Source organism: Homarus americanus, unplaced genomic scaffold, assembly GCF_018991925.1.
Source record: "Homarus americanus isolate GMGI-L3 unplaced genomic scaffold, GMGI_Hamer_2.0 scaffold20465, whole genome shotgun sequence".
In the NCBI taxonomy this organism is placed as follows: Eukaryota; Metazoa; Arthropoda; class Malacostraca; order Decapoda; family Nephropidae; genus Homarus; species Homarus americanus.
In genome coordinates, this window is record NW_024756914.1 from 5,537,077 (window position 1) to 5,553,967 (window position 16,891).

Here is a 16,891-nt window from a genome sequence, read left to right on the forward strand (position 1 = left end):
TATACAGGGGGTCCCCGGGTTACGAATGGGTTCCATTCATGAGGACGCTCATAAGTCGGATTTGTACGTATTTCGGAACACATGCTATGTGCATACCATACTTACAAAATAATGTTTAAATTCCACCAATGTCATAGCCTAAGGCCTTATATACATCTAAAATCACTTAATTCAAGACAAAAGAAGAAATAGAATGACAAAATACAGTAAATTTCAAGTTTAACCCCGTTAGTAATGCGGACGTTCATAAGTCAGGGACCTGTATATAAAGTATAATGACCATATAATTTACTGCATATTATTATTTTTTTTTCATTTCCTTAAAGGTAATGTATACTGTAACAGCCTCAAGCTAAGTCAATTGTTATATTGTATGTATGTGTATTTGATGCACACACACACACACACATATATATATATATATATATATATATATATATATATATATATATATATATATATATATATATATATATATATATATATATATATATATATATATATATATATATATATATATATATATATATATATATATATATATATATATATATATATATATATTGTCACTCCAACTTGCCCTATTCTTGTACATCTTATATATCAATTAAATTTCTTATTTTGTCTTAACCTGAAATGTTGAGACTATATTTGTGTGCCTGATGATAAAAATCTTTTAGACAAGACCTCTGCTTTATATTGCATTTTGATGAAACAAAGATAGGATATTTTCCCCTAAGGAAAGATCTCATGTGGCATTGCACTTGAGCAGTTGTGGGCCTTGTTTGACGTCTCACAAATAAGCATAACACTGAAAATAATAAACAATTTACTTTATGAATTAATTATTTACTTTTAGATAAAATACAATCTGAATTGATCATGCTATTTAGTCCAATGCCCATCACTGTTGATTGACATAAGGTTTTCTTAACATTTGTATAAGGAACACTTTCTCCATACAATGTAATTTTTCCCACAGCCACTTTGCAGGCATCTTTCATGGCCTACCTTGACCCCATGATCTCTCATCCTATCTTATAAACATTAAAGAGTCATTTATTCTCTATTACAACATTTTATAATTCTATTATTTATTCTGCCATATACAGTAAGTCCTCGCTTAACGTCGGGGTTACGTTCCTGAAAACCCAACGTTATATGAAACAACGTTAAGCGGATCAATTTTCTCCATAAGAAATAGATAAAATACGGGAGTTACGTTCCTGAGCCTCCCTCTGCCCCATGAAATACATTACATATACAGAAATTCAATGGCATTTTTATAGAAATTTGTGGATAGAATTCATTGAAAAGCTTCTTAAGTTTGTTTCTAGGGGTTAAACTGAGTGGGCCTGTGTACAGGATGGTGAAATAGATAGAATATTTATGGATGGTGTGGATTTGAGGCTGTGTGGGACTAAAAAACCTATTAAGGGTTTTGCCAATATAAGTGTCTGTAAATCTCTTAGGGAAACCATTGTTAAGGAGAAGTTCCTTTATGTATTTTAGTGCAATGTCCAAGTGGAAATAGCTTGAACATATATTAAAGGCTCTGTTGGTAAGAGTACGTACTGGATTACGTTTGTAATTAAGAGGAATGAGAGATGAAAATTTTGAACTCAAACCAGTGAAAGTTGGTTTTCTGTATAAGGCTGTCTCGAAACTATTATGAAGATGGTGGATATTAACATCAAGGAATGGTAGAATATTGTCCTTTTCCAATTCACAAGTAAATTTGATGTTGCCCTGTTTCGAATTGAAATAATTTAAACAAACACGAACGCTGTGGAAGCCTAACAGAGACTGGCTTGGAATCGCTTGGGGACGCTGTGACATTCCACGAGTGAGAGACAGCACACAGAGAGATGGTGATGCACCATAAAAAGTAGTTTATGACAACGCAAAATGACGTTGTACCGAGTTATTGGGACATTAAACGAATTTTTGTTATCTAAAGATTAGCAATATATGTCGTGCCGAAACAACTTTAAGCGGGCTGACGTTATACGAGGACTTACTGTACTACGTATTGTATTGCACAGTTTGTGAAATTGTACAGTCAACCAAAGATGCACTGAACCCACCCTGGGTCTCGTGTTCACAAATTTACCTGGCAATACTTGGTAAAGTAAGGCTGTATGTAATGGTGATTGTGATTGGTGGATCAATTTTTGGCTGTACCACTGTCAAGATAAATATTACACAAACCAAAGGTAACATTTATAATTCATCATTATTTTAGATCTTGAGAAGATTCCATTTAATGGATGCCTCTTAGTACCAGACTTCCCAGTTGACAGATGTTTTACTGCAATGTTTAAGAAAACATAAGACCAGCACATGTACAGTACAGTCACAGTCCTGTCACTTCTGCAGCTCCATGTACCCTGAGATTATGACTCATGAATCCAAAGCATTTATGGACAGATAAATGCATCAGTTTCTTCTGCTTCTGGCTCATGAGTCCAAATCTCAGAGCTCATGGAAAGCAGAAGAGGTGGATAGGACAACAGTAATTTTAAGGTTTTATGAGTGATCATGTAGGGAGGCTGGAGGGAAGTCACATTTCTGTTAAATATAGAGAAATAGCTGAGAATATAGGTAATTACTGTATATATTACTAAGACTAAAGAAAGACCACACTGGGAATTAGTGTACTACTTCCTTGATTAAGTTCATGCTTGCTAAAAAAAAAGCTGTAGTGTAGTTGGGGGAAAAAAAAAAAAAAAAAAAAATTATATATATATATATATATATATATATATATATATATATATATATATATATATATATATATATATATATATATATATATATATATATATATATATATATATATATATTTTATGTAAATCCACAATGAAAACGTGGATAAGATAAATCTTGATAAAATCACACGGGAAGATGGAAACAACGGAGTACCTTAGCTTTCGTCTTTATTCAACAACTCCGTTGTTTCCATCTTCCCGTGTGATTTTATCAAGATATATATATATATATATATATTATATATATTGGGTGAGATTTTTGCTCTTCTCATTTTCATTTTGTGGTTGACTTGGGTTACCTTTATAGTGCATTAAAGGAAGTCAACATTGCTTTATTTTTATCCTTCCAAATGTTATATATAAGAAATCCTGATTAACAATACTGTATTACAATACCTGTATTAATAAATGTGCTTTTTTTTTCTTCTCATTTTTTTAACACTGATCGGCTCGTTAGCTGCTTGCGTGATTGGTCACGTCTCTGTTATGCACTGTTGGCAAGTACTGGATCCTGAATGTATCTGAACCTGCTCCAGTGCTGGTCAAGTCTTGTGTTGAAACAGCTCACACTCAGTGCCATCACTACACTCTCTGGCAGATTGTTCCACAAGTTCACAACTCTCACTCCGAGCTGTGACCCCTTGTGGGGCGAGCGTCCGCCAACTCCAGGTAAGGACACTCGAGTGAGTAGTCCCCGTTGAGATGTTTATGCATCTCAATTAGGTCCCCCTTTGCCCGTCTGTAATATAAGCTAGGCAAGTGCAGGCGCTCTAATCTCTCGGGGTAACTGATGTGCCAAAGTGCAGGCACCAGTCTGGTGGCCCTCCTATGGACATTTTCAATTAACTGACAGTCCCTAGCATATCTCGGGGACCAGATGGGGTGATAGTACAGGTTGACAACCCTTTATCCAAAATTCCGAAAACCTCTGAAAACCGGTTTTTGGGGGGGAGGGGGGGGGGGTATTAACCCACTCGGGCACAGGTCACTGACCCACATTGGGGCCTGGGAGGTGAAAATGTAATAGTAATAATAATTATAATAATAATAATAATGATAATACAGTAATAATAATAATAATTCATAGTAAATTTAATTTTTAATAAAAAACACACAAAAATAAAATAAGAATGATAATAATAATAACAATAATACTGTAATAATAAAATAATAATAATAAAGAAATACAAGAATGAAAAAAAGATCAAAAGCGAGAAACACGACCTAGACCTATGAATTATTATTATTGTTAGTATTATTATTATAATTATTATTATTATATTTTATCCCCCAGGCCCCAATGTGGGTCATTGACATGTGCCTGGGTGGGCTGATCCCTGTAAAAAAAAAAAAAAAAAACATTCTGAAATCTGAAAAATTCCGAAAACCGAAATGCATCTGGTCCCAAGGGTTTCGGATAAGGGATTGTCAACCTGTACTCCAGGCAGGGAAACCCCTCGTTCTTGAAAGACCATTACGGGGTATGGACTGTGTGTGTGTGTGTGTCCTAATAATTTAGATGCTTGGTTTACCTTCAAAACATGGACCAAGAACTTCAGTTCATTGTCAACATACACACCAAGGTCCTTTTCACATTCAGTCTCAATTAATGCAGTTTCTTCATCCCGTTGGAGCATGTGATACGCCTCCCTCTCGTTGTATGTCCCCAGGGGCAGCCTCTTACACTTCATGACATTGAATCTTAGCAGCCATTTCTTCGACCATTCTTGAAGCTCACAGACATCCTTCTGCAGCTCTTCACAGTCTGCTTGGTTATTAATTTCCCTGAATAACTTGGCATCATCAGCAAACATTTGTTTAGAGGAATGCACAGCTTCTCGCATGTCATTTATGAAGCAAACAAACAACAGCGGACCTAATACACTGCCCTGTTGTACCCCGCTTATCACAGGTACACATGATGATTTCGTGCCATTAATCACCACACACTGTTTGCGATCATGGAGAAAGTCTCCGATCCACGCTAGAACACTTCCCCGAATCCCATACCCTTCCAGTTTAATTTTCAACCTTTCATGGGGTAAGCTGTTGAAAGCCTTGGCAAAATCTAGGTATATATTGTTGATATTACCACCCTGTTCCAGAATTTGGGTCCAAACAACCAATACCTTGAGTAAAAGTGTTAAGCAGGGGCGTTCCAGCATAAAACCGTGTTGGCAATCCTTTACAAGATTGTTTTGTAGATGTTCCATCATGGCATCCTTTACAACACTATGCTGGTCAGGCTCACGGGTCTATAATTATTCGTGAAGTGACGATCACCCTTCTTGAAAATAGGACTCATGTAAGCCATTTTCCAATCACTGGAGACTTTTTGCTCATCCAGGCATTTACAGAACAGGATCTTCAGGGGCTCGGCAAGCTCGTTGCACAACTCTCTTAGCACTCTGGGATGCACCATGTCAGGGCCAGGACTCGTATAAAACCTTTAGCTTTGACAATTTATTTCTTCTAACCTCTTCTAAGAACACAATGTGAGTCAGCGCTGTGCCGAACTGTCTGTCCTCAAACACAGAAAGATTGTTCGCATCCTTTCCCCTTTTCCTGGTCAGAATCTGCATAACTACCATCTTCAGGTCTAATACTCCTACTTGCGTTTTTAATTTTGACTTTGTGTAGTTGTAAAACGCCTTTGGGTTTGACTTGACCTCACTTGCAATCAGTCTCTGGAACTCCTTTTCAGCCCTTCTACTCTCTAACTTTGCTTCGTTCCTAACTCACGCCTTGAATTTCTAGGTTTTCTTCGTAATTTTATTGACCACCACATGGCTCATGTGTAGTGGTCTTGTATTCCTAGGGGCGCTGGCTTTGGTCTTGGGTATATATTTGTCAATCAAATGGTTCACTTTACTGTCTTTGATATTCAGCATAGTGTCTGCATTCTTATACCTTAGTGAGTCAGACCAGTGGATACCCCCTCATCTCCTCCCTCATCCTGTCATAATTTGAACCTTGGCCTGGTTTTGTAGTGAACCAAGTAACAGTTAAACTGAAGGACGTTACATGGTGGTTGGTTCCAACGGGGGCTAGGTGTTCCAGCTTGGCACCATACCCTCCTCGTTTATTATGATGAGGTCCAGTGGTTTGAGTGTTTGCCTCCCTCTGTAATGTGTCGGGTCTTTAGCATGTTGGAACAGAAAATATCTGTTTCTACAAAAAGAGTAGCAGGATTATTAGTCATTTGACGTGGACTCATTTCTCCAGTCGATGTCGCCATAGTTAAGGTCCCCCATGATAAGGAGGTGGTAGGGTTGAGCAGTGTTGCATTGTACAGTATATTAAGGCTCTTAAGTTCCTTTGATTTAGTAAGCTACAGTTTGGGGATCTGTAGATACAGTTGACAATAAGTAAGTCTCTCCCCTTTAATTTAATTTTACACCACTTGGATTCTTCAAAAACAACCCCCCCCCCCCCTGTACCTTGACTTGGCTGGCTCTAAGGTCTTGCCTAGCACAAATAACCACACCCCTCTTGCAAATTTCTTGAGAAAGGTTCTTAAATGAGTCATATCCTTCAATAGTGAACTCACATTCCTCCAGGTTCTTGTACAACAGATCTACACCACCTATACGTATATATTGTGTTGATGTACAGTCGGCCACAGGAATAAGTATACACACTGTAGCTATAAGGTCCGAAAATGGTCTGGTAACGTTGAAACTGTGCATCCAGACGCATGATGAAACTCAGCTCCTCCCACCTGTTATCTCTAACTATTTTGTTTCCCCTTCTTTATTCTTCTATTTACTCCTCTTCCTTCTTTTACTAATCCAAACATCAGTAAAAAAAAAAAAGTATGGTAAGAGAAAAGGTTGGGGAGGAGGAGGGAGCTGTATAACTTCAATCCCATTCGGCAACAAGTTTACTACCATATGGATACAATACTGTATATTACTTGTAATACCAATAACATCCCATTTCTTATCCCCTTATCCTGAGGGGGCGAGGCTTGTCCTCTTGCCTTTGGCCTACCCTCCTCACATCCTGAGGGAGGGTTGACATTGAGAGCCTCTGTACATACAAATATTCTCAAATTGCAACTTGTCGTGTGTTTTCCTACTCTCAGCTTCCTCCGACTGGCTGTCAGGGACTCCAAAAACTATTACATTGTTCCTGCGCTCGAAAATGTTCCCATTGTTCCTCCTTTCCCCTAACAGTGGGTCTGCTAGTTGCCATTTCTTCAAGACACTTCTTCAGAGTCCCTAGCTGCTGGGGAATTTGTTCAGAGCCTGCATTACACTGCAATGTTTGAATGCAGGTTACAGGGAAAATCATCACTTGGCCTGATACATTCCTCCTAAACTGTCACTACTGTATTAATTATGAATTTTTTTTATGCTTCAAGGTTAGAGTTAAAAACTTACCACCTTTTCTAATTACAGTACAGTACAAGCAGAACCCAATTTACGAGACGGATACGTTCCTAAAAACTCTTCTTAGTCAAGTTTTTGTAAATTGTTTTATATTTTCCCATAGATTCCCATTATAAAAGCAGATACAGGTTCGTATACATAGTTGTCATGCCCTATGGTGAGTCTGATAACCGGAAACCTGATGCTCATGCAGGGAGAAGTGATTCAAGAACATGCCTTGGGCACCATGATGGGTGAGGATCCTGATCAACCAGGTAGGCTACCAACATTTCCATTGTAACCAACATTGAAACAAATTCACATCATACGACCAAACAAACATGAAAGTGTTAAGAGGATACCTATGTGATATAGCAATTATTATTCTCTGGTGTTTATGAAATTTGTTTTGGAGGTTATATTTCACCGAGTGTTGGCCACACTGGCATAACTGACGGATGGTGTGCCACGAGTCAGCTGTCACAACACGGAACGGGAAATATGAATAGCCATGAACAGAGAGGGGCAAAGTTATACAAGAAAAGGCAAGTATTCATCTATCCTGAAATATAGCCTTACTTTTTAGTAAGTGGCCACTTAACCGAGAATTCCTAACCTAACCCAATCACATTCATTTTGTAGACTCGTCAGCTTTTCAGAAATTTTATATAGTTTGTACATGGCTTAATGTTTCAGAATGTTAATATTATTACATTTTGTTTTACTTCGTTTCTGTTACCCATCCTTGAATATTGTGCCCCAGTTTGGTTCTCAGCTGCAGTGCCACTTAAAAATAATTTATAAGGTTTTAAATAAAGCCAAATTTATTTGTGATGAGGCTGACTAGGCTGATCTTTAATATCGTTATTTCATTGGTAATTTGTGCTTCCTATATGAAATTTATATTTCTTGTACTAGGATTATTTTAACACGTAAATAACTGACAGTCTTTGAATGTACAGTATACTGTACGCTGTGTATGGAAATAAAACCTTTTGTCACCAACAAACTAATTTTCAATCAATTTTGAATATATTCTATCTCAGTACAGGCAGTCCCCAGGTTACGAACGTCCGACTTAAGAACATCAGCTGATACAAACGGGGATAAACTTTAAATTTACAGATTTTTATTTAGTTGAGGACTTATTTTTCACTTTCATTTACCCTATTTTGTCATTCTATTTCTTCTTTTCTCTTAAATTAAGTGATTTTAGATGTATATAAGGACGGCTATTATTTAGTGGGATTTTAAACACTGTTCTGCAAGTACGATATGCACATACCATGTGTTTCGACTTAACTCTTTAGGTGCGTAATTAAATTTCGCGCCGGTTCCTGAAAAGTGTCAATTATCCTGCCAAAAATGAATTTCATATAATCACATTTTCTATATGTTTTTCCTTGAGAACTTTTAGTATATTTTCCAAATCTGGAACAAAAATTCACATGTGTGCAAATTTTAGAGAAAAAATGACATTTATACCCAAAAATGCAGGAAATTGGTATAAATCAATGTCTGGTATATGGCAAATAAATTTAATCAATTTGGTTACTAAACATCAAATTTAGATATGTATTACATATTCAGATAATATCAAACAAAATAGTACAAAAATAAGCTATATTGCATTCAGGAAATACTCCTATACTCCTATACTGAAAAGCTTAGGCTTACATTCATTAGAGAGGCGTAGAGTTAGGGGAGATATGATAGAGGTGTACAAGTGGGTAAGTGGGATTAACAAGGGTAAAATGGAAGATGTTCTGAAGTTCAGTAATAACGAAATAACTAGAACAAATGGCTTTAAATTAGATAAATTCCGATTCAGAAAGGATATAGGCAAGCACTGGTTTGGAAATAGAGTTGTGGATATGTGGAATAGGCTACCGAGTGCTATAGTAGGATCGGGGACGCTAGGGAGCTTCAAGACGAAGTTGGATAGGCACATGGAAGTGCTGGGATGGGTGTGAAAGGGATCTGCCCTGTATGGGCCAGTCGGCCTCCTGCAGTATCCCACTTTCTTATGTTCTTATGTTCTTATGTCCGCATGTCGTCTCATTTGGGGAAGTTTTTTCAAGGTCGTGGGATATCCCCGCTTGTCGCATTTAATTAATATAATATTTTGGGCGGGTTTACCCGCATGTCGCATCCAAAGGGTTAAGAACGTCCCCAGGAACAGAACTCATTAGTAACCTGGGGACTGCCTGTATATCAAAATTTGGAGGGAGAAAAAGGTTTTTATATCCATCAAGACTGCTATATGGTGGGTAACCCCGATAATATGTTCCATTGATCCCAATAACAAACCAGATCCACCGGGACAGCCTTCAGGTCTGTGGCGCCTCTAAATAACCACATCCTACAGTGAGCCCCATCGGTCGGGTGGTATAACGACTGTGAAATATGGCCCACAGTCTTAAGACATCTCTGAGTCAGAGTCTGAGATACGTTGAACACTTTACCTGAGCTCCCACACCCCCGAAAAATCAACAAGCCCCACCCTTTCCAAGGTTATGTAACATATTAAGGGTTTGCAATGAATTCTTAAGTCTAACTTTTATAATCTAATCAATGTCAGAGCTCTCACTGGTCCCCAATAAACTCATGAAATACACTTAGTGGACATTGTGTTTCAAACTTTTTACGTTTCAGATTACGAACGGTCTAAGAAAACGTTGGACTTAACAAGTGCTGTACTACATAGTTAGGATGAATAGTTATTACAGTGCTAATTTTGAAATAAGATGCACAGTCTCTAATTGCTGGAAAAATTGCACTAATATAAAAAAAGGTATTATCTGCAGTAATTAATATATTCAAAATGCAACAGTACTGTAAACAAACTTTTTACTTTTACCATGTACCTGTACAGTGACCCCTCCGTTAACGAACTCAATCTGTTCCAGAAGGTCGTTCGTTAACCGAAAAGTTCGTTAACCGAAACCATTGTTTCAATGGGTTTTTGAGTAACTGGTTCCAGCTCACCGAAAATTTCCTAAATTCAACAAAAATGGTAGAAAAGTTCACTTACTTTGAGGTGTGTATGTAGAAGGCTCCTGGATGATGATGATGATGATGATGATGATGATGATGATGATGATGATGATGATGATGGGATTTAGAATGGGGGTGGAGGAGAAGGAAGAAGAGAAAGCATTGGGGTGGAAGAAGTCACCCCATGGCGCCATTTCACCCATAAAATTTTAGCTCTCTTGGTTTAATTCAAGATTATTTTCTTTAAATCAACACTGCACTGCATTATATATTGTCAATATGTAAAATATATTTCAAAATGACCAATAATTTGCTTGGAAACACAGAAAAAAAGCGTTTAGTTGAAGAGAGTCTCAAGCAAGGTGTTACCTCCAGTGAAAACAGAGAGAGACTAACTCCTGTTTGCTGTGTTAAGAGGCTGGATGCCGCGCATTAAACTAGTCACTTTACCTTCAATTATGTTCAATAATTGTTAAAATGACTAAAAATTGAATATTAAACTTTTAAAATTATTGAATAGTATAAACTTCTTGATATTTACTAAAATAGTAAGGAATTTAAGCCCTAGAACCGATTAATGTATTGGCGGACTGATACTAAAGCTGGTTGCCCGGTCAGTGCAAGCGAAAACATGTTGAGGTCAGTTCGTAAGAACTTCATTAACCGAATTTTTTTTCGTTAACCGAATTGAAGATCCTTATGGAAGGCAGTTCGTTAATCGAAATTACGTTAACCGAGATGTTCGTTAAACGAGGGGTCACTGTATTATGAAAATTCACAGGTTCCTTATTTGTGGATACAATGATTAAAAAAAAAATTTCATTTATGGGGAGCTTTTAATAATCACAATTAATCATTAAACAAAATGAAAAAATTATACTATGGAAACTCAAACTCTTGTGTGAATTAGGTGAGTGACATCAATACTGGAAACTCCGTTGTGTTGCCATGTCTTCTAAGAGAACTCTAAGCTCTTCATCTTCAAACCGCCCCTCCAAGCTGGAATAACAAAACAGTATTTTTTAAAGTCTTTATCACAAACAGCACTACAAAAAAAGAGATGGTGAGACAGAGAGAAATATGAGCTACTGTATTAACTCCTTCACTACAGGAAGCTACTTTTATTATATTTTATTTGGCTAATGGCAGTGGTTAAACAGTATCCAATAATCACAAAGCAGAATTTTAAAAACATAAATACCTGAAATCCACTCAATAAGTAACTTTACAATTAGGTGCAGTATACAGTAGTACTGTATTCCCAATAAAATTAATCTTTTTGTCCAGCATAATTAGTGGATTCAGTATTTTTCTTTTTTTTAAGGGGAATATCCACTCCTGCCCACACAATGGGGACAGGAGTGAAAAAAAGTATATAATGTTAATCTACACCACGAAGATGCCAGAAGACCAGCCCTTTGAAGTGAGAAAGATTGTAAGAGGGTAGCAACACAGAATATGGCAGAGCATTCCACAGTTTGGTTGTGAAAGGAAAGAGGGAACTACTATAACGGGTTATTCTCAAGTGTCTGACATCTACACAGAAGTGGTGGGCACCGCAAGCAAGATGAGTGTTATGAGCCCACGGCCTTGCCAGTGGTACACAGGATGGCAAATGTTCTGAACGTTGCTTTTTTTAAAGTATCTGTAAAAGAGAGAGAGTGAAGCAACATTGCAATGAAGAGAAAGGGAAGAGAGATTATCAACTAAAGGAGGAGAGTTAATAAGACGAAATGACTTTGATTCCATCCTATCTAACAGTTGGACAAAAGAAGAACCACCCCGGATATGAAAGCAGTACTTCATGTTAAGATGAATGAATCCCTTACAAACCTGAAGCAACTCCTCAGGACTGAAGTAGCTATTTTGCATCTGTACAACAATCCCAGCTTTCAGGAGGCAGCTTTGGGAATCTTCTATTTTTGAAAGTGTAATTGGTAAATATTGTTTTCTTACTACTGAAGTTGGCCAAACTTCTACCTCCCCATTCAGAGGTGACGCACAGATCCGCATTGTTAAATGAAATGATATCAGCTCCAGAAACAGATCTAGTCTGAGAGTTGAGGGAAAGGAGAAAATGAGAAGAAGGGCGGAGAGCAGAATTATCAGCATAAGAATGGATAGAATTAGTAGTAGTGTCAAGTAAATCATTGAAAAACAAATAGAAGAGAGTAGGTGAAAGACCAGAACCCTGTGGAACACCACTATTTGTAGAGAAAGAGCGAGAGATTGAACCTTTGACATCAACTGCCATGGATCGACTCAAGGAAGGTAGCAACGAGAGAAAAGAGATACCATAAGAACGTTTAAAAAGCAATGATTGTGCCATACCCTGTCAAATGCTTTGGAGATATTGAGGACCACAACAAAGGTTTTTCCACAATCCCTAAGAGAGGATGCCCAAAGATGAGTGCAGTGGTAGAGCAGATCACCAATAGATCTCACCTGGCAGAAACCATATTGGTGATTTCACAAAAGAGAAAGGTATTCAAGGTAAAAAAGAAAATGAGAGTTTAAGATAGTATCAAAAATCTTAGAGGGATATAAATTAGGGCAATAGGGCCTCTAACTATTGCCCTAATTAGAATGGTCACCCTTCTTAGGGATGGACTGAACCAATGCATGCTTCCAAGGTGAAAAAGTTTGGGTTTTGAGGCAAAGGCAAAAAGAGGCAAATAAGCACAGGGGCCAGAATTTCAGCATACCGTACTCCCTCAAAACACAAAGGGGTATTCTGTTTGGTCCATGCGCCTTATTCACATCCAGACTGGATAACACACCAGCAACACTATGATTGGAGATTACAGAAAAGTGCATAGGTTTAATAGTAGGAGTTGGAGGGGCAAAATTGGAATCATCAAAGTACTGTATGTAGTTAGAGTAAAATAAGGTGCCAAAGTGGGATTGTTGGCTATAGAGTTATCAGGTTGGAAAAGACCGATTCCAGAACTTATTACAGAGGTTTTTGGTTGAGGACCAAAAAGATTTACAAGAAGAAGAGTTAGTCAGGTCAGAGATTTTTTTTTTAATAAAATTCTGCTTGACCTTACAAAGAATAGCCATACAACTTTTCTTAAAAGTAATGAAAGAGGAGAACAGAAGGAGATAGTTCCACAACTCAATATGCCATATCTCTCTTCCTACATTCAAGAGAATAAGAGTGATCAAACCATGACTGTGAAGTGAAAGTTTTAGTAGATGATGGAATAAATGCACTCGTACCACCCAGTCAACACATACCGAGGGGTCCCGAGAGGTAAAGCAACATTCGTCTCACAAGGATTACCAGTGTACTCTCGGATAGTGCCATAGTTGGTGATTAGAGTGGGTAAGGGGAGGTGAACACACCCAGTTCGACGAAATAGAGATAAGATTGTGATCAGAAACTGTAATCAGGGATGTGATTGGGTTTTGAAAAAAAAAAAAAAAAGTGGGGGGACACCTACCCAGGAAGTTTTGACCATATTTAACTTAATTTCTCACATTGTTACTCATTTCTTGAGTGCCTAATAGTTCAAATACACAGTACCCAAAATCAAACATATACCAGTATTACCCCGCTTAACGCGGTTTCGCTTAGCGCGTTTTACCGTATACGCGGTGCCTCGCCAGAGCCGAACTTTCACTTAACGCGGGTTTTTTCCACGTATACGCGGTGAGTGTCCGGCTCAAGAACTCTATTTTTAGATTCGCCCCACCCGCCTGCTCCCGCCTCCTCCCTCCGCTTGGGCAAGCCGCGCGGTAAGGTTGCGCAGTGTTTGTCTTTGTTGCGTTATCACTGACGTCATGACGTATCGGACTGTGATTGGCCATGCATCCCTACCCCCCTCTGCTGCTAGCTGTAATTGGCTTAAAGTATTATGACGTGTCCACCCGGGGGAGGGAGGGAGGGAGGAAAGACGACGCTTGACCTAGCCGCGGCAGTTTCATCCCTCCAGGCCGCTCCGTGTATACGTGAACCCATTGTTCTGTGAAATTGCTTCCGCTGGACCACCACCGCCACCAGAGAGAGACCTTTCCTTACCTGGACCCAGCCACCCTAAGCCCAAGAAGACACGCCGTGGTCTAAGCTACGAAGTGAAGTACCAGATCATTCAAGATTTGGAGAAAGGAACACGGCAAGTTGATCTCGCGCGCCAGCATGGCGTCAACGAATCTACGATTCACACTATCAAGAAGGATGCAGCCAAGATCAAAGAGCACATGAAAATCACAAAGTCTGCAGGTGCTTCAACGATCAGGTATTGCCAGAACAGAGTGCTGGCAAAAGTGGAAAATTTGCTGGTGAGTTATTTGATTCGTCAGGCGCGACGCAACATGGCGGTGGACACGCGCTCAGTGCAGGAGTACGCACGTGAGCTATACGCAGCAGTGTCACGTAAGCTGGGAATTGCAGAGCCCAAACCCTTCAATGCTTCATCTGGTTGGCTGCATAGGTTTAAGAAGAGGAACAAGATCACCAACATCAACATTGGTGGTGAGGAAGCGAGTGCTGACCGTGTGGCAGCTAGAGATTTTCCTCCGTTCTTACGTGAGATTATGGAGGAAGGACAGTACACCAACGACCAGGTGTTTAACATGGACGAATCTGGTCTTTTCTGGAAAAAGTTACCGTCCAAGACCTTTGTTGTAAAGAATGCCAGCAAGATTCGGGGCCGGAAGATGCAGAAGAAACGCATCACCGTCCTGTTTACCACCAATGCCTCCGGTACCTGTAAACCAAAGTTATCGGTGATTCACACAGCCCACAAGCCGCACGCCTACAAGAATATGGACATGAACAAGCTTAATGTCCACTGGCTAACCGCACGTAAGGCGTGGATGTCCTCTTCTCTGTCCCTCTTCTGGTTTGACGACTGTTTTGTTCCTGACGTGAAGAAATTATGCGAGCAACAGAATGTTCCATTCAACATTTTGTTGCTCCTTGACAACGCACCTGGACACTCGCCTGCACTTATGGATCGTCACCCCAACGTAAAAGTGGTCTTCCTTCCTCCCAACACTACGTCATTAATCCAGCCCATGGACCAGGAGTTGATCTGCAATGTGAAAGCTGCGTACTCTGCAAAGAAGTTCAAGCTCCTGAACGACTCTACCAACACCAAGGATGAGTTGCGTAAGCTGGGTGACACCTACAGCGAGAGTAAAAGCGACGAGGACAAGGAACAAGAGTGGCGACTCAAGAAGTTCTCGTCAAACAATTTTGGAAGAAGTTTAACGTCAAACAAGCTGTAGACTTCTTGGTGGAGGCATGGGATCTGCTGTCTATTGCTACGATTCGTCACGCATGGAAACATGTGTTGCATGGCATACCAGGTAAGAGGAGGAGTGAACCTGTGACTGGTGAGGTTCAGACTGTTGCAGTAGCAGTGGACCTTGCCAGAGAAGCTGCGCTCAATATTACAGTTCCAGGCTTCTCCGAGACCACCAACGAAGACATCCTGGAGGTGATCAGAGATCCTGAAGTGACTGCCGACGAGATGTTGGAAGATCACGTCAGTGAAGAGGAGGAAGAAGGTGCGTCATTCTCCGAAGAACACAGTTTAACTCATAGTGATATTAAGGGTGCCATGGAGTGTGCAGAGAAATTGAAGTCCTTCCTTGGCGACAATGACGATGACCGCTATGAAGTCTTCCATACCCGGCTGGTGCAGGCTATGGAGCCGTACATCACGGTGTATCAAGACAACATAAACACCAGCCGTCAATAAAGCATAACCGAGTTCTTCGCTCGCAACCCACCACAGCCAGCCCAAGCCAGTGATAGTGACAGAGGTAGAGACAGTGAAGATGACTTTGAGGGATTTGTCAGGGAGGCCATAACAAGTGTGGGTGACAGTGATGGTGACTCACCTGAGGGCCAGTAGCCTGCCCTCTGCCTCGGAACCAGCCTCCATCCCTGTACGCCGACCCATCTCTTCTACTAACGTAAGTGTTCCACCTAACTTTTAGTTTTCCTAACCTAACCTTTACTTTTCCTATGTTAACCTATATTTTTCCTAACCTAACCTCTTCTATATTACTTGTTTTTTCATACCATCATAAAGTTACGATAAAATTTTTACTACAACATAGTTATGTGTCGTCAAAAAGTGGAGTTTGGGGGTCGGGCCAGCTTCTATTGGAATTAATCCCATATGTTCTGTTGTTCACTTAGCGAGGTTTTCACTTAACACGGTACCCTGTGGGTTTTATTGACCACGTTAAGCGGGGTACTATTGTATGTTTATTGCAACAATATTTTTCATGCATATATTCTTAATAATTCCTTAAAAATCTAGTTGTTACTAAACTTGAATTTCTTTAATATTTTTAATTGTCCACCACTAGTGAGAGAAGATAAACTAAAAGGTAAGCTTTTTTTGCACTGTATTGTGATAATTAAAAATTTAATACTGTACTTAACAAAGGGATTTATCTAATGCACCAGCAACTGGGGTTTCAATAGCATGTAGTACTAAAATAATAAAAATAAGCCTGTTTCATGATATATACAAACAAAATATATAATTTTCTTTCCTATGTAATATTCACTCATTTGGTTTTGTTTTATTCTTAGTTTTAATTGCATCAACTATTTTTTTCAGGGAGAGTTAACACTTCTGTTTTTGTTGCTGGAAGACCTCTCTGTTCTTCCTTGACTTTTAGCCATTTCTTCACACTTTGGTTTTTTTTATTCTAACTGCTTAACAAAAATTTCCTCTAATTTTTTTCCTGCTGCAACCTCTTCTGCTTTAACATGCCTCTATA

General features: G+C 39.1%; 1 protein-coding gene across 2 annotated transcripts in view; it reads right to left on the bottom strand.

Moving 5' to 3' along the window:
• The window catches only part of LOC121857140 (DNA-directed RNA polymerase II subunit RPB4-like), a 90,507-nt gene that overhangs the window by 56,845 nt on the left and 16,771 nt on the right, over positions 1-16,891 (bottom strand). The window contains exon 4 of one of the 2 annotated variants that reach the window (XM_042353030.1): positions 10,959-11,140. The exons of the other annotated variant lie outside the window; for it this stretch is intronic. Coding sequence (XP_042208964.1) covers positions 11,062-11,140 — 79 coding nt within the window. The 3' untranslated portion in view covers positions 10,959-11,061. Of the gene's footprint in view, positions 1-10,958; positions 11,141-16,891 lie in introns of those variants that run through there. 2 annotated transcript variants of the gene reach the window in all.